The sequence below is a fragment of the Candoia aspera genome, chromosome 18 (assembly GCF_035149785.1).
Source record: "Candoia aspera isolate rCanAsp1 chromosome 18, rCanAsp1.hap2, whole genome shotgun sequence".
Taxonomy (NCBI): domain Eukaryota; kingdom Metazoa; phylum Chordata; class Lepidosauria; order Squamata; family Boidae; genus Candoia; species Candoia aspera.
In genome coordinates, this window is record NC_086170.1 from 3,076,176 (window position 1) to 3,100,182 (window position 24,007).

General features: G+C 48.0%; 1 protein-coding gene across 3 annotated transcripts in view; it reads left to right on the forward strand.

Moving 5' to 3' along the window:
* RERE (arginine-glutamic acid dipeptide repeats) overlaps positions 1 to 24,007 on the forward strand; it is a 223,521-nt gene that overhangs the window by 72,512 nt on the left and 127,002 nt on the right. For all 3 annotated transcript variants that reach the window (XM_063317557.1, XM_063317558.1, XM_063317559.1), the window contains exon 2: positions 20,918 to 21,370. In XM_063317557.1, coding sequence (XP_063173627.1) covers positions 21,064 to 21,370 — 307 coding nt within the window. In that variant the 5' untranslated portion in view covers positions 20,918 to 21,063. The remainder of the gene's footprint in view (positions 1 to 20,917; positions 21,371 to 24,007) is intronic.

The window sequence follows — 24,007 nt, forward strand, 5'->3', positions numbered from 1 at the left end:
TCATCAAATAATACATTTTAGTTGTTGTATTAAGCAGTGGAAAAGGTGTTTCATGATGCAGCACTGACTTCCTGCAAACCGTGATGTGTAAAACGAACCCCATTCATAGCTGTTGACTTTGTTGCCAGATTCCTGAGAGCACCAAGGATTAGAAGCCAGGGAGGCTGGCGGGGTGGACTGTTGACTTTGTTGCGCCTTGCCGTGGCGTAATCCTGATTTCACATGGCTGTCTGCCCCAGTTTTAATCCATCCCGCCAGCCTCCCTGGCTTCTAACCCTTGGTGCTCTCAGGGGTCTGTTTAGAAGTGCCAGGCAGGAGCTGTGATTTTGTGGAAGGTCTGGAGTTCTTTCTGGGGAGGTGAAGATGCAAAATGCTTTTCTGAATACTGTTTCAAATTTGCCAACCACAACTCACAAGGATCCGGCCCTACCCTCTATTCTGGATTTCAGAACCGGAGGGCTAAATAAACGTTGGCACACTGAGGTACTAAACCTGCTTCCCCCCACCAAGGTTCGAATGATCTTTCCAGTGTTTTTGCTGTGGCTTGTGCCTGGTTGCTTTTATACGTTTAATGCTTTCTTTCCCAGTCAGAGGTTTTGGGTTCCTGCTGGCTCGTCCTCTTCCTCTGAAGGAGGGGGCATCTCTTCTCCTTTTCAGAGCTGTCTAACACCTTGACGTAGTGCTGTCCTTTCTTCTGCTTCAGGCTGCATTCAGTCCCCCGGTAATCATCCTTGTAGCAACATCAGCCCTTTATAGATCACTCTGAGCTAAGTCTTCCAAACAAGATTCTTTTCCCCACAGGAGTCAAAGCTCTGCACTGTCTGAAACTACCTTGTGATGAATATTTTGTGGTTTTCCTGGTCGATGTCGTCAGTTTTTGTAGTTAGAGCTTTGGGGAAGCCCTGGGCCCGGTGGAAGCAGCGTTCCCCATGTTAGTTTTGCTGATTCGTTCCTCCTGTTCCTTCATAAGAGCCATTGCTAGAGGATATGACTTGCACTTAAGGGAGAGGGCTCGGAGGCGTGTTCAACTTTTTGAAGGAGGGTACCTGAAAATACTTTTCTTATTTCGTCTTGAAAGGTTCTTGGGACAAATTTTGCGAGTCTGGCCACTCTTGGCTTACCATTAGTCTCCATGAACTTGCTCAAAAACTGGAGTAAGGATACGAAAATACGGGGGATCATGGGCACAAAGGAGGGGTGGGCTGCACAGGTGATGACATTGATAGGTAGTTTTATGTCTGTGCAGAGCCTCGAATTCTGTGAGAAATACATGATCTTGATTAGCCGTGACTGGAAATGGTTGGAGGGCTGTCCCAAGCCCTCCTTTAGCTTCTCCAAACCCAGTAGCACAGCCTTCCCAATCTGGATGCTGTCAACCATATGCAGGTCAACTCCCTGAATTCTCAGGGGTAGGCTTGTTGCTTGGGGAATTCTGGGAGTGGATCTCTGCCCCTCTGGAGGGTGCCAGGGCCATTAAGGTATGCACCCCTATGGGGTGACCAGGTTTTCAAAATGACTCACAAGAGCAGTGTTTCTCAACCTTGGCAGCTTGAAGATGTGTGGACTTCAACTCCCAGAATCCCCAAGCCAGCCAGCCATCTTCAAGTTGCCACGGTTGAGAAACGCTGGCCTAGAGGGAAGAAGTTATCAGTAATACACATCTTTTCAATTACTGTATCCTTGCCTGATAATCTTGCAGTGAAAAACACTAAATTGCTTTGTCTCTTATTCCAGGCTGTGGAAACTGTAACCTTCCAGGTATTGTCGATGTGCCATTCCCAGCATCCTTTTCCGTTGGCCATGCCGGATGGGGCTTCTGGGAGTTACAGTCTCCACCCCCCATCCCAAAGGTTAGTCTGAGCTGGAAGGAGCAAGCAACTGGTTCCCTGAGCAGTTATTTCCAGTCCGGCAAACCCCTCAGCCTGGATTCTGGAGTAATAAAGAAATATTCCCAGACTCAGAGAACATCAGTGAGAAGGCTGATTTGCCGGGATAATAGAAGCTGCCGCTCAGAAAAACAAAATAAGATAAAAGCTTCCGCAGGAGCAGGGAGGGCAGATGGAATAGCTGAAGCAGCCGCATGGTCTCTTCTGTGTTTTGAAAAATGGGGAAATTGCAGAAAGTATGAAAACAAGTGATTTGTGCTCGCTCCGTGAGAAATGCCTGCCTTCCCCTCTCTCAGCTCCAGAAGCCGGATTATTCCATTATCCAGGGAAGAGAGCTTGCTGATGGGAATGCAAGGCCTTGTGGCCTGCCCCGCCTCCCCAAACATTGGCTTCCACTTGGCAGGGGTTATTAGGAGGGAGGGACTAGAGGCAGGCAAGCATGCTTTAATTGTGTGGCAGGGTGGTGGTGGGAAGTGCGTGGCTGGGGGGAAACTCAGCCAGAGCTACAGTCTGTAAATATATAAACCTAACTCCTGTTTATGGGCAAAGGCCTTTGATGGCATGAGAATGTTTATTGCCCTGAAAATACTAGAGAGGGGAGCAAAGGAGACCACAGATTATACCCTGAGAAACCCTGTCTCCCCTCCCCCATTTTGAATCTTAGCCTGGTTTATCTTAATCTGTTTGGCAAAGGCTCCTCAAAGTGGTCTTCTCCCTCCCTCCCTCCCTCCCTCTCTCAGACACACACACAATTGCCTGCAGACAGGATAGGCAAGTTGATCTAAAGAAATAGACTAGAAGAGGTGATAGCTTGTGGCCCAGGAGGAAAGGGAAGATTCAGCAAGGTGTAGAATACATAGAGGTAATGAAGGTTTTATTACTGAACCAGAGCTGTCTTTGTCTCCTTGGGACTTTCCTAAAATAAGATCTTGCCTTGTTGGGGGATGCTGTGCGTGGAGATCATCTGCTCATGAAGGCCCCAGGGTGCCTCACCTTGCTTTGCGCATTTTGTTGCTCGTTGTTGACTTAATCGCATCGAGAAGCATCCCTCCTAAGGTGTAAGAGACAAAATTACAGTTTTTATGAAGAGATGGAATGGTGGATTAGGCTTTCTGGCCCAGCTGTCCCTGTGATGATGAGCAGTTGCTCTCCCTGGGTTCTTGAGCAGAGCTAAGTCTTTCCCATCACCCACGTTGCCAGGATTAAATCCGGGACTGTTGGCATGTGAATCGTACTCTCCGCCACTCAACTTTAGACCTTCTCATTGTGTGATCCAAAGCCAAATGACATTATGTTGGGACCTCTGAGTGGTTACACTAGACCATTTCACCTGTAGCAGCATTGAAGGTTTAGGAATTAAATATTGCATCAGTCCACACCTTTCTCTGCTTTCAGCCCTGCACAGATCAAGCCATGCTGGGCAAAGCAACAGGCAAGAAACCCACGGAAATGTCTATCTGAGTTTGGCAGGTGCTTCAAGCCACCTGCTTCGTGGGAAGGCAAAACCACTGAGAGATGAGATGTGGCGTTCTGAGCTCAGGTCAGGGAACCCAGCCACCCAAAGTGTATGCAAAACCCGCCAGGGATGGATGGGGTCCATTGCTCAGGCAACGTGGCACAAGCTCAGTAGAAGAGTCTCTTTGTCCCAGGTGAGCCTCCTACAGCTCCAGGTAGGAGAGGGAAGGACCTCTGCTTGAAGTCCAAAAGAATTCTACCCCAGTGCTTCTCAACCTTGGCAACTTGAAGACGTGTGGACTTCAGCTCCCAGAATTCTCCAGCCCGTGCTGGGGAGTTGAAGTCCACACATCTTCAAGTTGCCAAGGTTGAGAAGCACTGTCCTACCCATTAGCAAAGATGGACTGTCAGGATTGGGGTCAGGGGGCGGTTACTACTCTGTTTGGGATGACTCTGCCAAAAAAGAGGCAGGCTTGATTTTTGCCTCTTCTTTTTTGAAGTAAGATTTTGGGGTTCCATCTCTTTAGCTGCCTCTCTCTCACTCTCTCCTTATTTACCGCACATTTTAAATGCCATGCTTGTTCAAAGTAGCTAACCATTAGTGGCTGATTACTAATTTGCTGCTGAACAATTATCCAAATTGGGCTTGAAATGCTGTGAAGCTCGATATGGGTCATTACTAAGTTTAAATACATGTATGGATTTTTTTTAACAGAGCATCATATTTAATGTGTTTAATGCAAAAAGCCAATACAGAACAAAGGTCCTTTTGTGCTGCAAGCCAGCTGTGATGTTGCAGAAAGAAACAGCTCACACTGGGATAGAAAGGGCCATTCTAAACATCCCGGAGAAACAAGGGGTTAGTTATTGTCAGTCTTGGAGCTCGGCTTGTGATTTTGTCCCTGGTTAGAGTTTCCTAATTGATCTGAATTTGGCTAAACTCCATCTGCTCTAAACTACTGCTTGTTAGTAAGGTGGTCCCATAAACCATGACTTTAGCCCTCTCTACTTTGAACAAGCTAGAGTTTAAACTAACCAAAGTTCATCTGAATTTGAATGTAACAAGAAATCTGAGTTATTTTGTCCGTGCTAGAGAAGCAGGAGAGCGGGTTAGAGTTACACGGTCCTGGGCTTTTCTACAAAAGTCATAATGTCCACTCGTATTCAAAGTGAGCAAGCTGTGGTGGCTGCAGACCATGGCTTGCTCCAAGCTGGAGATTCACCCTTGTGGGAATTACGGCTCGCCCAGTTCTATAGTACGAGCTACAGTAGTGCTTTCGGCCTCCTCCTCGTGTCAGATGAGGACAGGGAAAGGCGAAGGCTGGCATTGTCACAAGTGCCCACCGAGGCTTGTTTGCCGTATGATTACGGTACGGTTTGGTGTGAAATGTGCTATGTATGATATCCTGGGCACTGTTAACTTTAAGGAACCTTTCCATCCCAGCAAATAGCTTTACAGTAGCTGAGTTTGTTTCCTTTCCGATGACAAGTGACCAGTGGGCTGGAGGCTGAGAAGCTGGTGAGCTTAGCAAACATTTCCATGTTATCGGTAACTTGCGTACTACTTGGGAGTAGCCTGCGAGCTTTCCTCAAGTCTGTATTGCAAACAGATGCAGACAGACTCCCAGCTGTTCATTCACAGGTGCTGGTGGCTGGCCTTTTTGCTTGGAAACCTGCAGGGTTCTGTGGAGGTGCCAAAAGTCATTTGTCAAGGTGGCCAGTGGGAAGAGCCCGACCCGGGAGCGGATGTGTGGCCTCCCTCCTCTTTTATGGGGGCGGGCAGGAATGAAGTGCTGATGACATCAGCATCAAACCCCTGCTATTCTGACATTCTTTGACCCTACCTCCCCTGAATCAGTTCCATTACGAAATGCTTTGAAAGGCATTGGGTAGCCAAAATGAACATTAATGCCGGGAAACACTGTGGCTGCATTTCTAATGCTTTTCAAGCCAGATTAAGGTGTTTTCAGGTAGGAGTTGGCTACAAGGAGTGTGAGTCTTACAGGGAATGTATGCCCTTTCCCCCTTGTGAAGGCCCAAGGTGTGAGATGGCGTGCATCTGCAGGTTGGTGAGGAAGGATTTGAATTCAGCTGGAAACTGCTCTGTGAGATAAACCTCACTTGTCCACCCTGCCCCCAGTGGGATTTAGTACCCTCTGCTAGCAAGCAAAAAGAGCTCCTCTGTTAACAAGGAATGCCCACGTGTGCTCACGCGTGCACGCACACGGAATGAATTTAAAGCACTGTGCACTGGCGGTCCAAATTCTGTGCTAAGATAAACCTTGATGCAAAGGAGAAAGTTCACGCATAGCATTTCCTTGGTTTGGTCTACTGGTTTTGTGAGCTATTGGGAGGCCCAAGCCACTCCATGTGCCCCTGGATTTCTTCTCCTGTTGCTGCCAGGTCTTGCCCAGGCCCTCTCCAGTTGTTGTTTATTCGTTTAGTCGCTTCCGACTCTTCGTGACTTCGTGGACCAGCCCACGCCAGAACTTCCTCTCGGTCGTCAATACCCCCAGCTCCCCCAGGGATGAGCCCTCTCCTAGCTGGGGGAAATCTTGCAGATAAAGCCCAGGCACTTCTGAGCAAATCCTTGAAAGCTGAAAGGACTGGAACCCTTTTTTTAAGGTCCTGAATGGAACTTGAGAATCAGCCCACACATCACACTGACCTCTGTGCATGATTCTGCAGTACCAACACTGTGCATCTTGCGTTTATTCTATTAGCTGTTTAGTTTCCTGTGTTGCTGAAAGATGCAGACTTGGTACTCTGAGCTGCCTCCTTCGGCGGGGAAAGATTTCCAAAGCAGGTCTCTTCTTTGGAGGGGACAAGCTTTTCAGTACCACGAAAGCTTTCTTCCTTCTGTTTTTTATTTATTTATAAATTTATTCACCGCCCATCTCCCCCTCATGGGGGGACTCAGACTAAGACTACTTGTTGTAGTCTTGGTCTTTGAAACATCAGTTTTTCAGCCTTGTGGATTTTGCAATTGCTTGGTTGCTGGCTGAAATCTGGTAGTTTATAATGGGTTCACATGTTTGTGTTCATTGAGAAGACAACGGAGACATATTACACTCAGCTAGTTCAACATGGGCCTTTCTGTCCCAGGGACATGATGTACAGGCTTCCAGTAATTCAGTTCTCCTTGCCAAATGGGCTCTGTAGCCACCTAGAGCTGTGGGCAAAGCTTGGCTAACCACCCCTGGGAATGTGACCAAGCCCAAAGTGGCTTCTGTGAGAATTTGGATGACCACCTTGCTGTTCTCAGAAGCTTTAAGCTTTTGCTGATGTTGTCCAGCTGGCATAACAATTCGTTTCCTTTGTAATGGGTGTTGCATCTATTAGGCATTCTTATTTATCTCCTCTCTTCCTTAGAATATTTGTCTGCTTCTCTTCCCTCCCCAGCTCTATTTTCTTCCAGATAGTGCAGCCTGGTTCTTGTCAAGCAGATGGGTGGGCTTCCAACTCCCGTGATTTTCTAGCCAGCCTGGCCTTTGCTGAGAATTCTGGGAATTGAAGTTCACACATCAGGAGAGTGCCAGGAGAAACTGGTCTGGAGTGGCCTTTCCTAGCTGTGGTGCTGTCCTGGCACTGCAACTCCCATGAACCCCAGTCTGACCAGGGACGATGGGAATTGTGGTTAACAGATTGTGAGGGCGCCCTGTTGGGGAAGGCTTGCATAAGAAGCCAACTTTGCTCACTGAATGTAAGAACTGTTATTCCACCCAAATGTTACTTCCTTTCTTGCTGCTTTTCAGTCACTGTCTGCCAAGTGCAATTACTGGATAGTTTGTGGATCTGAGTTGGACATATTTTGTGGGGTTTTTTTTTTATACCTCTTATTTAAAAAAAGCAAAAAGCAAAAAACTGTCAGAGCATGACCCAGATTGACAGAGCACGGTCTTCATTTTCCCTTCATAACCTGGGCTTCATTAATGGCTTTTGCGAGAGGTTCCAGACCTCTTTCTTCCTTTTACTCAGGAGGTTGAGGCGGTCTAGCACGCTAGGCCTCTTCCCAGGAAAATAAACAGATCTGGGCCAAAAATGTGGGTCATGCGGCCCAGAAGGATAGCTTTTTGGGGGTCTGGATGGACAGAGAAGACATTCCTGAGATGATTCCTAGTATGTGTGGATATATGCAAACTGAGTGGTAGAATGGCTTCAGTGAGCTTTTTATTGCAGTATGTTCATTAATCCCCCCCACCCCCCACCAAAAATTAGAGCATTCATTTTTTTCTTCTCCCGAAGGAGCCCCTCCTGCTTTCTGGCAGTAGCAGCTCCCAACCTCCTTTTTAATTTGCCATTGGCTGAAGACTCTGTCTTTTTATCTTGCAATGTGAGACTAACAGCCCTCAGAAGAGGCCGGTTGTGTTTATTAAGACTGGTAACACATGACCCATGCAAATCTCGTTAAAAGATTTATCTGTCTGGCTTGCTGGAGGAGGGCGTTCGGAGGTGGGATCAGGGGAGAAGCTCCTGTCTCTTAGTTCCGCCACGTGCTCAGTTGCCTTGAGTGCTTTTTTTGGTGGATTTCACATTAAATGTAAGATCTGACTCCACCAGCGCATAAACCTCTTAGTGGGCATTAGCTGGAGAAGCAGCCTGCGGCAGAATTCCCCTCTAATCTTACAGGTGTGCTGGCTGAATAACCACCAGGCTGTTCCCCCCCTCCCCAGTTGGAGATTTGTACCATGAATTGGTAAACATTTCCATCCAGCCTCCTCTTTGTTCCTTAAGGTGCATAGATGAGTTTGGGCACACCTCATCACCTGAAGTCTTGGAGATTCAGCAGTGTAATGGTGGATGGATCCAGCCATCTCTTAGTCATTTCCACCGAACGCCAAGCATCCTGGGGAAACCAGGTTGTCTCAGCGGCAGATTCTACTGCGACAATGATTTATGGAGAGTTTTGCAACACCTAACCAGGCAGGTGCCGCCTGGCCTGTGATTCCTCTCTAATCGCTGAAGGGAAACAGGCTCTATCGCTTAGGCTTTCAAAGGACCATTTTTCAGGTCCCTGTGAAGCGACCAAGTGGGTGGAGTGATCTGAAGCACAGTGTGGAGATGTAATGGTCGCCTATTCTAAAACACCATCAGACTCGTGAGCAGGAATTCAAAGATATCTGATTTATTAAAGAATAGTGTGCAGGATCACAGAGAAAGCTGAGAACGACAAAAGCGCACCAAATGCAAACTAAAAACCCTCGGTGCCAATGAGATCCCTCCCCCCGTAGAATCCTCCCAAGCTCACAATCCCAGGTGCTCCTAACGGTCTCTGATGGTCTGCGGGAAAAGGCCTTGAGCAGAGCACATAACCCAAACACATTCCATTGAAATGAACAGAGATACAGAGCTTGGCACAAGGTCTCACAGCAGCTCCCCCCCAAACAGAAACGTGCGTCAGCTCCACGGCACGGGAAACGTTACGATGTATAAACTACATTGAATCAGTGAACATGACAGGAGATTTCATTGAAAGCCTGGATCATCTGTCTATGCAAAATCTTGAGAGTTGGAAACTTGTCACTGGGTTAAAGCCCTGGGAACTTACCACTGTGCTGTCACTCAGCAGTTGGCCTGGTTTGTAGGAGGCTGGGAATTGGCTCTTGGTCTTTTACTTTCGTATTTTTAGCTGTCCCATCTATCAGAACTCTTTCTGTCTCCCTGGTTCTTTAGATGCAGTATGGAAACAGTGGACAGGAAATAGTTCTGCACCATTTTCTACCTGAAGCTTTAAAAAAAATTTTAATAATAAAAAAAAGTCAGCTATGGTCTTGTTTTGACTAGCTGGTTTCTGAGATCACTGCTCGGCTGAAAAAGGTTTTAAGAAACGGTTTGAGGTGGAAAAGCGTGGTGGAGGGAAGGATTCTTCTGGAGAGCGATTCATGTAGCTTTATAGAGATTAAGTGGGATCAGGCTGTAGATCATACAGCTGTGTTTCAGGGAGGTGGGGCTGTTGATATGGTTGAAGATTCAGGTGTAATTTGTTGTATTTGCCAAGTGGGAATTAATTCTTTCAAGGAAGAAAAACTTATTAGCTGTGACAGAAGGAATGGCATAGAAAATGGTTCTAGAGGCAGTAGAGGCCATAGTTCCTCATAGAGCCCTCCCCGAGGAGGACATCTTCACCTCTTGGATTCTGTATTTATTTATTTTTATTTATACTGGCTGTTGTTATTGTAATTACATTTTTATGGCTTTAATTATGGATTTTATTGTGAACCGCCCAGAGTCCCCCTTTTTGGGGGAGATGGGCGTGATATAAATTTGAATAATAAATAAATAAAATACAAAGAGATGGGTTTGGGGGAATGATTCAGGGTTGTACCACAAGATGGAGAAAGGCCCAGTTTCAGGGTTACACAATGGCTAGCACTGTGAAACCAATTACAGTTTATACCTTGGGAAAACAAGTCTTTCTAATGTCTCAGCTGGAGCTGGCATGACTACGACATTACTGGGAGCCCTTGTGACGTACCCGTTGTGCTGTGCGTGTGTGTGTTTGGGCCGTGCCAGAACTGAAACAGCAATTTAGGATGCTCAGAACATTTTGGTAAATGGCAGAACTCTCTAATATTCCCAATACTCCCGTGACACCTGCTTTTGTGATTCAGAATGTTCCCTGCCTCGGTTTGGCTGGTGCCAGACATCTTCCCCCTTCCACCCTTTTGAAATCTCATCAACATAATTTCTTCCAGAATTTCTTGCCTCCTTGGTAAGTCTGTCTTCAGTTCATTTCATTTTCCTTTTCAACTTCCTTGCCGAAATCCTTGTTCCAGCAAATTATTACAAATCCCACTAGCGGGCTTACGTTCAACTCTTCCCCCCATTAGATAGTGGTTACGGCAACGGGCTAGAAACCAGGAGATGGTGAGTTCCATTCCCGCCTTAGGCCTGAAAGCCGGCTGGGTGACCTTGGGCCAGTCCCTCTCTCTCAGCCCAAGAGCCAATCAGGTGTGGTATGAGAGCTCTAGTCCCGCCTTAGGCACGAAAGCCGGCTGGGAGACCTTGGGCCAGTCCCTCTCCCTCAGCCCAACCCACCTCACAGGGTGGTTGTTGTGGGGAGAGGAGGAGGAGGAAGGAGTATTAGGTATGTTCACCGCCTTGAGTTATTTATAAAAATAATAAAGGTAGGATAGAAAACAAATAAATACGGAATAATTTTCCATATAATTCCTCTTCGACAAATGTTTGACATGCATCTGAGTTCAGTTGCTTCCTCCTCTCATGAAGTGGGAGTATCATTCAGTTTGGCAATCTGGAAAGCAAGAATATGGGGTGTGGGGAGTCACACTTCTTTGCCTTTTTATGGACGTTTCTAGGATGACAGTACCCCTGTTGTAGGGGATATTAGCACGGTCTTCTCTCCACTGTCTGTAAGAGCTCCTGCTAGCTGAGACAATACGCTTGGCGACGGGGGCAGTTCTCTTGGGGATGGGCCGAATGGCGTCGGGTCCGCAGACCCCCTCGAGCAGCTGCCTGACACAAGTGTTTGGTCATTCCCTCCTGATAGGACCAGCCACGCATCCTCCTTTTCTCCAGTTTATAGGTAGATCCGCTGTGGTTGACCAGTGCTTAAGGAAATGCACCCCCTGCGAAAGCCCTCTGATCCTTCTTGAAGCATTCTGGAGGTCAGCGGGGCCATGTCTGACTTCTTGGGCTTTAAGCCCGGGGTGGTTTGGGATGGATGCCAGGAGCCCAATGTTGCCCGTGAGCATCCCTGCCCTCACCTTTGCTGCTGCTGTTTGGGAAGACTAAGGCTGCCTAGAAAACTCACTCTCCATGGGTGTGGCAGGGCTTTGATATCAGAGGCCATTTAATCCTGCTTGCGCCTGTGGTGCCGCGACCAGCTAGTGTTGTCCTGCCTTGTCAAGCGACAGCAGGAACAGTCATGCTGACAGTTGTTTTGTGTAATGTGAAAGGGAGCTTGTCAGTGAGGGAGAAATTCCTGCAAAACTTGAGCTGTGGAGCTTGCCAAGCTCCACTAGGATTCTCCCACCCCCAAGTGTATGTGTTGCTGCTGTCCTAATCCCATCTTTAAACATCTGTGTAAACATCTGCGTGCTTGGCAATATATGTGATGTATCGGTGTGGTTTGCTTCAGAGAACTCTTCCCCAGCAACATCCCAGATCATTGCTGTTTTTTTTTTTAATATTGGTTTTTACTTTTATGGGTTCTATAACATTCAGGTGCAATTACAGCTGAAGCAGTAAGTGTGCTTAACCCATTGCAACAGCTGTGAAAGAAGGCTGGCGGGGGGCAGTTAAGGAAATGGATTAGCATTGGGTGCGTGATAGGGTTCAGCAAAGAGCGTGCATGGCCCCACCAGGGCTTCTGAATGTACAGAAGGTTGCAGAGCATCAAGAACATCCAGGCAGCGTCCGGAAGTTTCTTCTGCGAAGTCACTAGCTGCTGGATTTGGGGGTTGAGATGCGAGGTGTGTTAAATGGTAGGTGCGTACTTAGTGGGCCTGTTTATCATTCAACATATATGAGATTGCGCTGACCAGGTACGTCCTAAGCCAGAGTTTCCCAAAGTTCAGGACCCCACAGAGGGTCACAGCTCTGAAACCACAGAGTCTATGAACCCCGTGAGATTTGGATTCAAAGGTATTACAGAAAATGAGCAGTATATCTAGCAATTGCCCAACCCTAAGCCCAGCAAAGCTAGTTATATTGGTGGGGGACAGTCAGACAAATCTACACATCATTGTAGAAAACCATTGGCTGAAAACCATTGCCCTAAGCCATGGGGCCCTAGGTTAATTGGCCATAGAACCAGTGTAGGAGAGACCCGGCACTTAATCCTAGACGGTAAAAAGGACCCCTTGCATGGGTCATATTGCTGAAGTCATTGGAAACAGGGGCCACAGTATCATCAAATTAAACTGATATATTTCTAGGTTGTGCCCTCTCCCCCCGCCCCCAAAAAAACCCCAACACAGACTTTTTAACTTCAGGAGGGGAAACTTAAAAAAAAAAAAAATGAGATGACTGATAAGAAAATGAAAGTAAATCAGATTAATTCTCCTCAGAATGAGGGATGTTACTTACACCTGCAGTAATGGAAACCCATCAATGCCTACCCCGGGTCAAAAAAGTCGGAGAGATCACAATGTGTTAGCCAAGACTCTGAAGGTGCTTGTTGGGAAAAAGGCAGGCTGCTTTCAGAAAATGACTCGCGCAGAGACGGCAACCCAAAAGGAATTAAAGTGATGCGGGACCACAACAAGGGAAGAGGATCCTGAGGAGCATAGGAATGCCGGACATCTAATTCTGATCACTGTACTGGCAACCGCTTTTAATAGAGCAGGATGACCAGAATGGGGCACCCCGAATGATGCGGGGGGGGGGAAGGGGGGTTAAATACCTGGCCTGTGAGAAAAAGCTAGGACGTTTGGGATTCTGAAGTGTGGAAAGTAGGCAATGGAAGGGAGATACGTAGTTGTTTGTTGTGGTTTTATTGTTGTAAGCCGCCCAGAGTCACTTGTTGAGATGGGCGGCTATAGAAATCGAATAAACCAAATAAATAAATAAAATAAACACCCTGTGTAAAGGCAATGGGACAGGCAGGTCATTCAATAAAGCTGATTGGAAGAAGACTTAGGGGAGCCAGAGCGAAGCACCACTTCTCACCGTGGGTAATTAACCCGTGGAATTCATTAGCTCTAGTCTGGATGGCTTGTAAAAGGGAGTGGATAAATTCACGGAAGACAGGTCTGTCGGGGGCTGTCCGTCCTGAGCGCTCAGTGTTACCTCTGGGTTGGGAGCAGCAGGCCTCTGGATACCAGCCGCAGGGGAACAACGCTGGGGGGCTTGGGTCCCCGTCCCCAGATCTCGGAGGCGCCCAGCTAGCCGCTTTGAGAGGCAGCCGACGAAAGCGGGCCTCGGCCTGACCCGGTGCAAGCGTTGTTACCTTGTCATCGCTAATGCTATTATGGCCGGCTCTTCTAAATGTTTCAACTATGATTCAGGCCCTCTGGCTTAATGCCACGTGTCAATCCAGCGCCTTTGTTTAGGCTAAGCCACAATTCTCCACAGAAATCTGTACGCCTTTTGTGGTTCATTCTTAAAAGGTCACTAGCTCGAGTGCCTTGCATTAGCCCTTTTAATTCGGCCGTACCCGCTTGGCTTTACTTTTCAGCTTTGTCCGAAGCACCAGCGAGGTCCCCCCTCTTCTTTATTTAGTGCATTCTGGAGCAGAGATCGGCTTTGTTTCTTTGTTCCCATCCCCCTTCCCCTCTTTTTTCACGGGCAAATAAAAATAGCTGCATTTATCAGCATTGTTTCCTTATGCTATCATTGCAATCCCCGGCACTTTAAAACGTTTGGACCGTACAGTGTAATGAGCCGTGGCAATGTGATCTCCCCAGCAAAAGGAGGCTGGGGGAAGATCGGCCAGAACAGTGTTAGCAGCAGGCTTTTGACACCTGCCTCTTAGTGGGCCTTGGGAAGTGTGGAAACCCTTTGGAGAGCATTGCTCCTGCACGCCGATGGAACACGATGGATGTTGCCCAAAGGCTGCCGTTTCTGAATCGTGGGCCCTCCACGCTTCCTCCCCATGTATGTGTGTTTTGCAGTAGTTTCTATAAAAATGCATAGGCAGAGGGCTTGAAGTTTGAACCAGCCACTTAGTGTCACGGAGAGTTTCTGCATGTAAGGATCCTGCTGCTTTAGATCACAGATGTTCTTTAAAGAAAAAGGAAAGGTTTATCATTATCTTGCTCCTTCTAGAGGAGTATTCGTAAGCTCGTATGTCGCGCTGTGAGGCAGAATAGTTGAACAAATAGACGTCTATCTGAACTCGGAGCAAAATGAACGGCATGTCAGAGCCGATTGGCCAATAAGATGCCTGAGAATAGGCACAGAGCCATTAAAGAAGTTTTGCTGGCACCATCCTGTGACCTGCAGATACTCTCTGCATTTATACCTTTTACATCTTTCAGCTCTGTGCCGGCATCAGCTTCCAAAACTGCCCAAATCCAGTTGTTCTGCCAGAGATAAGTCGATAGCGGTGGCTGGAAATTTGAGAAGTTGTGGTTCTAACACTCCTTGAGGGCACCAGGTTGGGGAAGGTACTGTAGTTGCTGCCTCTCATGCTTGATGGAAATTTCATCTATGATCCCACTGGGGGCCCTGGAGATTGGGCTGTGCTGCACTTCCTCGCTCCCTTCTCAAAAAGTATTCTGTTCTTGGGAGAACTTGGCATCGTCTTAGGATTCGGCCAATAATCTTGCACCGAAAATACTGATAGTTTTGCCACAGGAAGGGTGGAGGTAGAGGAAACACCTGCTTCGTCTATAGGCAAGAATCCAGGAGGTGCGCTGATTGAAGATGACTTTTCATCCCATCTCACAGGCCAGCCAAGGAGTTCAATCTTTTTTAAATTGGCCTGCCCATCTCTATCTGCAGGACCACTCCCATCTTCTTAGAGAACTATATTTAATTAGCACAGTTCTTGTCTGAGTAAGGATGGCGAGCAGGAAGCGGCTCCCATCCAGGCTGTAAAGCACATGCGTAGTACTGAGGAATTAAGCAGCCATTCAAAGAGACACAGATCAGGCCCGCCTTAGCCTTTGGGGTTTATCTGTCTGGGTTTTTCCCACACTGCTTCAGTTTGGTAGGATTCTGTTTATGTAGCAGTAATAAACACTAGAGAACTACTCCTCGTCTCAGTGTGTGTCTCACTGTTAGGACAGTTCTTCATCTGTCTTCTACGTAGCAAGTCTCAGAGAGTCATTTATGGCATTTCCCAGTGCTGGCTGGGAGATTCTGGGAGTCGAGGTCCATGCATCTTAAACTTGCTGAGGTTGAGAAACACTGATTTATGGGAACCACCGATTAAAGAGAGGAAGAATATGGGCAACTTCAAGTGGTCTGTGGAGGTAAATTATGTCCAAGGGTTTTGGTTTCTGCTGATCATTCAGACATCCCAATGGAGCCTGGTACTACCTGTGCCAGTCTTCCCTCAGTCCCACCTTGGGACTACCATATGCATTATCCTTCATCTGGGGCTGATGGGAACTGCAACTCAGAACATCCAGAGAGTGTCCATCTTGTTTGCAGCAGGTACACTTCATGGCTTGCCGAAATTTGATACAGCCATCATCAGAATGAGCAGTGATGGCTAGGCCCAGGAATCATACCTGGGTAATATTTTTAGCACATCTGAAAAGAACGTTCCCTGCCCTCGAAGGCATTCTGTGGCTACCTCTCAAAGATGTGGAACAGCACTGCTGGCTTTGGGGTTTGATGGCTTTGTTCTGGATGACAGGAGACTGAAAAAGCATGTATATGCGCATGCGCACACACAATATTTTGACAGAGGTTACATACAATTTGGTTACACTTCTCTGCAAGCTGTCTGTTCCTTTTGTCTTCTGTGAGTTAGCGAAGGTTGCTCTCTGTCTTGCCTGAAAGTTAACCTAGGCATTTGGGTCATTTGGAGCTGTCGCCTGTTTTGTGCAAGAGGAAGAACCAGGGATTTATTCACCCCTCCCTGAGTGGTCAGATCAACCGCATAGCATTGAGGCAGCTAGGAATGGAAGGTGCTTCCCGTCTGCTAGCCTAGGAGGAAGAGGAGGAGGAGACCTCCGTGCTGGATCCCACCAAGCTATCAAGCATCTACTCTCTCTCTGGACTTATCTGGACATTGTGAACCAGGCCATTGCGCCATTCAACAAGTGGCCCTTTTAGAATCCTGGCTTAGAGCACTAGGCAAACCCAGCCATTGTCTCTTGCAGCCTTTCCCAACTCCGAGGTCCATTCAGGAGCTGCAGTCCAGAAGATCCAGACGTGGCTTCTTCTGTAATGCTGGGTTGTTAACAGCTGGCTCAGGTTTTGGTGAGTCCCTCTGATCTTGAGGAGATGAAGCTGTCTATGTTTGTGTACTTTCTTCCACAAGGATCCCAAGGGATTGACCTGGTACCGACCAAACCCAAATTTGCTTAGCTTTGGCAAGGCGGTTGCTTTGGGGGCCTTCGTCTTGGGTTTCTAGACGCACCAATCAGTATTTTGGGTTGTGATTGATGCTCTCTGTGTGCAGGTGGGAAACAGCCTAGCTGTGCAGTGGTATCACTGCCACCGGTCCCTCTCTCTAGGCCTTTTGCTGGTTTAACAAGTAGAGGTTTTGTCTAATCCCGCTGATAAATCCTGCCATCTGCTCGGTGGGGACAGAGAGAGGAAGGAAGCAAACGCAGCGGCTTTGCTTGGCCAGCCGTCTCTGGAAGGATGGACGTTGTTGCCTAGAAGGGAAGACGGGTTTCTCTCTGATATTTACACAAGCGGTCTGATGAAATGAATTCCAAAAAGCCGTCCAGTCCAGTCACATCTCCAATTAGTCACTGCCGCTCACATCACACGCCTTGTTAGAGCCATTTGATGGGGATGAAACCAGCAGAAGGGAGCCTGCTCCCTTGCGAGCTCCATGAACCGCTGCCTTGAAACTGGGTCCTGGGCTTCCCAGGGCTTGCTGGGTGTTCTGGTTCTGGCGGCTTTTCTCCACAAGAGGTTGTGCTCCCCGGTCCCGCTGCCGTGGCTGGAGTGTTGTTTTCTGGGAGGGCCACTGGGAAGAGGTTGTGGTGGGGTGTTAGCCAGTGCCAGTCGTCACGCCACACCCTTAACCAGGCCGGTTGCAAGTTAGGCAGGAGTTTGTGGAATTCCGGTGGTCTGACAAGGAGGGTGGCAGTTGATACCCCATCGCAAAATCTCTGGGGGCTCCGTAAGATTTTCTGTGGAGAAGAAGCGCGTTGGCTGTGCAGAGCTGGCCCAGGTGCAGATTTTGTGTATGTTTGACATTCTCACCTCTGTTCTCTTGCGCTTGGGCGCCGCCCCTCTTGTGACATGGAGTGCTAGAAATTGAAACATGGAGCTATATGGAGCTATATTAGTCTTTGGGCTTAATGCAGATGCCTGAGCACAGCAAGTACTATTTATTCCAGGGCCTTTTGTGCCTTGCTTGTCTCAGAATTCCTGTTCCTATCCTAGTGTAAGGATTTTGTGACAGCACCATGATCCTCACTTCCCTCTCTTCTGCTTGCACCTGACCTTGTGAGATGTAGCTTGCAGTTAAGAATAATTGTAGGCAAGTGGCAATATCAGTCCTAAAAATATATTTGGAGAAGAGACTAATGCACAGTATGTATTCTCACATTGGTCGCCAGTATTTCAGCAGGCACAAATGCACAGTTGTGCAAAGCAGCCTGGGCAGTTCTGTGCAATCAAAAAGACACTTTCATAATTGACTGCAGGGAGTGACTTGATAGGTGTGTGCATTATGAAGTTTGAATTGCGGCCTCTGATTTCTCAGGATGTATCCGTCCCCGACGTAAAACATACCTCTCACAAGCCGTAGGGTCCCTGCTGTTTTTGTGTATGTTGCTGGTCATGTCGGCTCAATTTGTCTTCTGTCCCAGTTTCTGCAAACTTCAGAACAATCCACCACCACCTGAATCCTCTCCAGATGGGTGTGCTTGATTTCCCAGAATTCCTCAGCCAGCATTGCCACTGCTGAGAATTCTGGGAGTTGAAATCCACAGACAGGAGGGTATGTTCAGGTAGCGTGGTATAGGTGTTGGATATACACCAGGGAGACACAGGGCTAAGGCCACACTTAGCCATCAAAGCTCCCTGCGTGGCTTTGGGTCAGTCCTTGACTCTCTGTTCAACCTACCCTGCAAAGTGGTTGTTGTAGGGAAAATTGGAGGAGGAGTATATGTCGCCTTCAGTTTCTAGAGCAGTGTCTCAACCATGGGCACTTTAAGATGTGTGGACTTCAACTCCCAGAATTCCCCAGCTGTGCTGGCTGGGGAATTCTGGGAGTTGAAGTCCACACATCTTAAAGTGGCCAAGGTTGAAAAACACTGCTTTAGAGGATAGAAATAAAAAAATAAAATAAATATTACTGCAGTCTCCGATGGCATAACCTCTTCATCGGTGCATGGGTAAGATCCTCTTATGTAGCTTTTTTAGGAAAAGGAAAGGAGCTGGAATAATTTCTTCCTGAGCTGTTTGCCTCGTTCTGGAAAGCAGGGACGGGGGTGGGATTGTGAGGGGAGGAGAACCTCGAATCCCAGGTCTGGTGTCATGACAGCAAAGTCAGTTTATCATTTTGGAGGTTAACATTGTTGGGAGTAAAGTCAACCAGGTCTAAGAATTTATTACTGTACAGACTCACTCTCCCCCCCCCCGCCCCTTTTCCTTTTAAAAAAGGAGGTTATTAGGTTCTGAAAGGAACAGGTTTTGATCTTCAAAGCTACCCACTACCATCACTGACCCTTTGATGCTGCACCTATATTGGTCTCTTGAAACTGTTGTTTCCATGATGACATGGCTCTTCTCTTTTCCGCAGCAGTTTTTACCACTAGCTTACCTCTGTGTAGCTATAGCTGCATCTACAATCTCTGTGTGTGTGTCTGTGTGTGTGATAGCTCAGCAGTAAAATACTCTGCCTGAGGTTGCTCATCTTGCAAAGCCCTGGTTTGTTTTAGATGTAGTTTCCTAAACAAACCTGGGAGGCCTGGTTCATACATTAAATAACAGCAGTATAAACTATGCTAGCCGGATTCCCATGGAGCCAAATATCAAACAAACCACATGATGACTTAATACGACGCATCAAGCCCCCCCCCTTGCCTGGACGAGGTCTCCAGATTCAGGACCTGGCACCTTCATTTTGAAAGGATCAGGTGGGAGATCTGGGTGTGATCCTGGTGAGAGAGCTGTGCATTTCCTTCCAGCGAAGATAGACAGCAGTGGCTTAAATGCTGGTATTGACCAGCCTCACAAGTTCCTATTAAAAAAATTGCTTTGCATGTATGTGGTGCTTGGATTCTAATCCTCTTAATAATCCTGTGAGACAGGCTGGCATTGATTTCCTTCTGTTGCAGATAGAGGAGCTGAAGCTTGCTTGGGATCTAGTGCTTCCTCCCTTCACCCACCCCTTTCTGTTGTTTCCTCATACCTGTTTTGGATTACATGTCTCTTGAGATAGGCACGTGTCCTTTGTAAAACACTGTACACATAGGTGGAAGTACATGAATAATGTCTTTTTGCCTGTCTTTGACCCCTCCCTTTTTTTTAAAATAGGGGGCTCCTAGGATTGATTGCAAAGATTAAGAAGATGGTTCCAGCTTAGGGCAAGGGGGGATTGATTTGCAGCTGAGCCTCTTAACCATATCACATCAAGCTCTGGTTAGTTAGGGCCTGTCCTTTCTGAGGATCTAGCATGCATCTCTGAGAAATAATAGAAATTTATTAGGTCTCCATGGGTGCTGGAAAAGTAATTGTCTATGAAGCTCTGTTTTGAAAGCGAGGGGGACGTTTGGCTTCACTTTAAAAGCCCTCTGGCGGATAGGCCAGGAAGCCACCCCCCCCGCCCCCCGCTCACTCATTGCCCATTTTTCATAGCTGGTGCGAAATTCTGTTGAGTCAGAGGCATTGACCCAGAAGCTTCCCCTGTGGCTGGGCAGCCTCGACATTCCTGCTGGAAGACATACCCCACCTCTTAGAGCAGATATTTGCCCCCAAGATTGGGAGGGAAGCGGTGGTCAGGTTGAGCTTCGAATGGGAAAATGGGCAACAGCAATGAGATGGGGCAGGTCTTCCACAGGGCAGCCTTTCCCTGGTCCTAATACCGGCAGTCTGGTGGAGCTGGTTAGGATGGCAGTCGTTTTTTCCCCCAGGAAAGGATGAGTGCGGAACCCAGCTGTCTCCCCAGCTGTTTTTCCACAGACATAAAGAAGTGTGTGGGAGATTAGTATATATAGTCTGCAAGTGCTCCATAGTATATATTCTGCAGTTTGAGCTCTACATTTGGATTTGAAGCAAAAGATCAGCTACCCAAGGGTGCCTGTTTTCCTGTGGCTTAAAAAAAATCAAGGCTTTGTTCCTAGGAGCACAGCGAGACAACCATGCCTTCAAACTTTCCAGCATGTTTGAGAAAACATTTGATGGAATCCAAGTTTCCTTTCAAATAACTGTTGTCATAACAAGCTGGGGATTTGTGGCCCGAGGGCCTCCCCACTGCATGGACTTGTGAGATGCAGAGGCAGGACGGTAGCCTTGCAGAGTAGATCAGCCATTGCATGCTGCCCCTTAGGAATTCAGGAATATCTAGCGTGCCTTTATATGCATAAAGCCATCCTTCAGCCTCTAGAGCTATCCCAGGACTGGATCATAAGAATGTATGTGTTTACTTGCACTCACATGCCACAAAATGCTACGATGCGGGGTGCTCCTGTTTAGGGAACCCACCAGCCATGCCTTTCCTCAGGAATTTGAATTCCGTCTTATCTCCCTCGCCTCTCATGTTCCTTGTTCTTTCTCCCCCATCCCAGTGCTCAGTGTTCTACCCCCCTTGTATTTAGAGGCTTCCCCCTTCTGGCGGCTCCCCCTTAAGAGCTTGTGATTTTGGAAAACGGGGGGCCAGACCTGCCGTTGCCTCCTGACTGGGTGTGGGTGGTGCTGTTTCAGCTGCCCAGTCCGAACGGCAGCAACGGACGGACGGTATATCCACACGTGCAGGTTGCAAAAGGCATCGGTGGCTAATATTGGCTTTGTCTCGTTCTCTCCTTTCCAAGGACCTTTCTAAAACGCTGGGGTTGCTGGAGTGGTCCAATTTTTCCTGGAGTGGAGTGGGAAATTCAGAAGACTGAAGCCCAGGCTGACTGTCTACCTTTCACGGAGGCCGAGCCGTGAGAGGACGGAAGAAGGCACCTGGCGCATCATGACAGCGGACAAGGAGAGGGAGAAGGAGAAGGAGAAGGACCGGGACCGGGACAAACGGGACAAGGCGAGGGAGGGCGAGAACGCACGGCCACGCCGGAGCTGCACCCTGGAAGGCGGGGCCAAGAACTACGCCGAGAGCGACCACAGCGAGGACGAGGACAATGACAACCACAGCGCCACCACGGAGGAGTCCACGAAGAAGAACAAAAAAAAGCCTCCCAAGAAGAAATCTCGCTACGAGAGGACGGACAACGGGGAGATCACCTCGTTCATCACGGAAGACGACGTCGTCTACCGGCCTGGAGGTGAGAGAGCGGGAGAGGGAGATCCCTCCTTGGCTCGTGTGTGTGTGTGTGTGTGTGTGAGAGAGAGAGAGAGAGAGAGAGAGAGCAGACAGGTCCCTGAGCCAAGGGGCTTACCATTTTCTAATTTCGTTACTCCCATTTGATGAGGAAGAGAAGGGGATAGTATGCGCCCCTTCCAGCGGTCCATATGCTGTTGTCTCAATCCAGCAGGCTGTATCAAAGGTGACGGGGTTGGGGGATCAGCAGTCTTCCCAGGAAAGATGAGCTTTAGTTAAGGATCAGCAGGAAATCAGGGAAGGGGTGGCCTCGTGACTTCAGGCCAGGACGCATCAGGGGAGAAACATGGTGGCTTCTTGAGGGAACAGCTGATCCTCGGGTAGTTCCCTCAAGGGTACCGGAGCTGGACAAGAGTAAATTCCAAATTGGGGCGTGCTGGCTGTGAGCGTAGAGTGAGACGTCTGTGGAAGTCGGAAAGACGAGGCACGTGTACAAGTTCCATAGCCATCCTTAGTTTCACCCATCCCATCCTATGCTACTTCATTGCATTTTTGTAGGAGAATTCCTCAGTTCATATTAACTGAGCTCAGATGGCCATAAAAATCCTTAAGTGGCTTCATTAGAGCCCAACAGTCTGCTTCTCAGCATAGCCATGACCTCCTGGTGGAAGCTGCCTTGATTTTCTGGTTATTCGTAGCGCCCCAGCTTCACCAGGACACACGTATTTATTCCTGATTCTTCTGTCAGAAGAGAAAGCGCCCACATTTATCGCCTACTCTGTTGTGAAACCATTGGCATGCTAGAGGTGCTGCTGGGGGAGGAAAGACGGATGTGCTTTTCAGAAGGAGAGGGGAAAAAGCACCCGTGGAAATAAATCAGGGGAAACATTTTTTTTAATGTGTTGCATTGACAGAATGCTTAAAACTGTTGGCTAGCTTGGAGATGCAAGTAGGCCCTTGTAGCTTTTTCGGCTGGCATTCTGGGCTTCCCCTGGGGGCAGGCTAGCCATAATGATGGTGGGTCTCTTAATTGCGGCTAAGAGACGGGGGTGGGCGAGAAGCCTGAATCACCACCAATGTTGCTGTGCTGCTGCTAATTAAGGGGCACCAGATTCATCAGACTCACCCTGAAGACTTCACCAGGCCAGAACATGACATTCCTTTAAATAACGGACTAAAATGTGGGTTTTTTCAGGAAACATCAGGTTGCCGTTTAATGGTATTGTTGGAGTAATAGGCTGGACGTTGTCAGGGAGCTGCCCCCTTTCTGCATTTAGAGGTACAGCTATATATTTTGCGTTTGTTATTTGCTGTTTTACTTGCTAGCTGCTTTGGGTTTAGTTGTGATAAAAAATGGATATAAAAAGTTCTTGGCTGACACAGGCAGCCAAGCGTGTGGCTGTTTACATGCCTCAGTACATACATACCAATCTGGCTATTCCCTTTCGGGATGAGCAGCATCATGCGAAGAGCAGAAGAGTAAGACGTAGTAAGCAAACGAAATGGGAGGCAAGAGGTACGAAAGAAAAGGAGATCTAACTAAACTGAGTTTATGCCAACGCTATTCACTTTATCTCTCCCCATGTCTTCGCTTCCATCACGTCCGTTCACCGATTCATACAACCCTTGCTGAGTAGAACATCTGCAGGGATTTTCATGGGTGAGTTCACTTGGGCTGTGAGGTCCAATCCCTAAAGCATTCCTGGGATGGCTCTCCACCTCTGTGGGAATTCACAGCCTCCAAAAGAGCTTTAACCTGAGCTGAGATAAATGAGGCGCCTGGATGGGTCAGGACATTTAGAGTTGGTTCACGTGTGTGTGTAACCCTGGACTACTAGACACTTGATGGATGGTAGTCTCTGATGGCCATGGGACATACAAGTGCCGTTGGATTGTTGGCTTGCCCATCCCTATACTGAAAGCATCAAGGGAAGCGACTCCACACTGGCTTTGAACCCTGATGCCGTTTAACTCTGGTGCTGACCAAGACCTTCAGATCCACTCCCATAACTGGTGAAGCCTCCTTTGCCGTTTCTTTGGCAGTCATCAATGGGAAAGTATGCCGTGATGAGTAATGTAGGGAGACCTTTTCTTGTGTGCAAAGGTTTCCAACCACCACCAGCCCAAGGAGCCAAGTTTTCGCAAACAGAGTCAAAGCAGACTACATTTGTGGGCGAGGGGGGGGAATAGACCGTGGCTCACCCCCTTGTCTGTGCTGATGGGGGAAAGCTCCGCAGAGGTTAGTTCTGGAAAAGTGTGTGCTTCTTGAGGTCAAGATCCCTGCGAGAACTCTGGCTAAGTATGGAAAGAAGCTGTTTGTGTTCTCAGCAGCTCGTAGTGATCAAGTTCTGATTGACTGGTGAGCGCTTGTGTTTGTCGGCTTTGAGGAAGCTGACCTCCACTCCAAGCGGAAGAGAAAATAGTTGGGCGGCAGTCATAGCCCATGTTCTTGGAGGGGGAACAGATTGCGTTGCAGATTGGCAGGTGCCTGAAGCAAGCCAGAAGTTCCTCCCATGCTCTTGTGCGGTCGCTTTCATCGAGCTACCAAACCCGGGTCTTGTGTGTCCTTCACAGCTTTGCCACAGGACTCAGTAGTGTTGCTTAGCTTTGCAATAGGCCTGCTGGCGTCCCCATTTCTCTC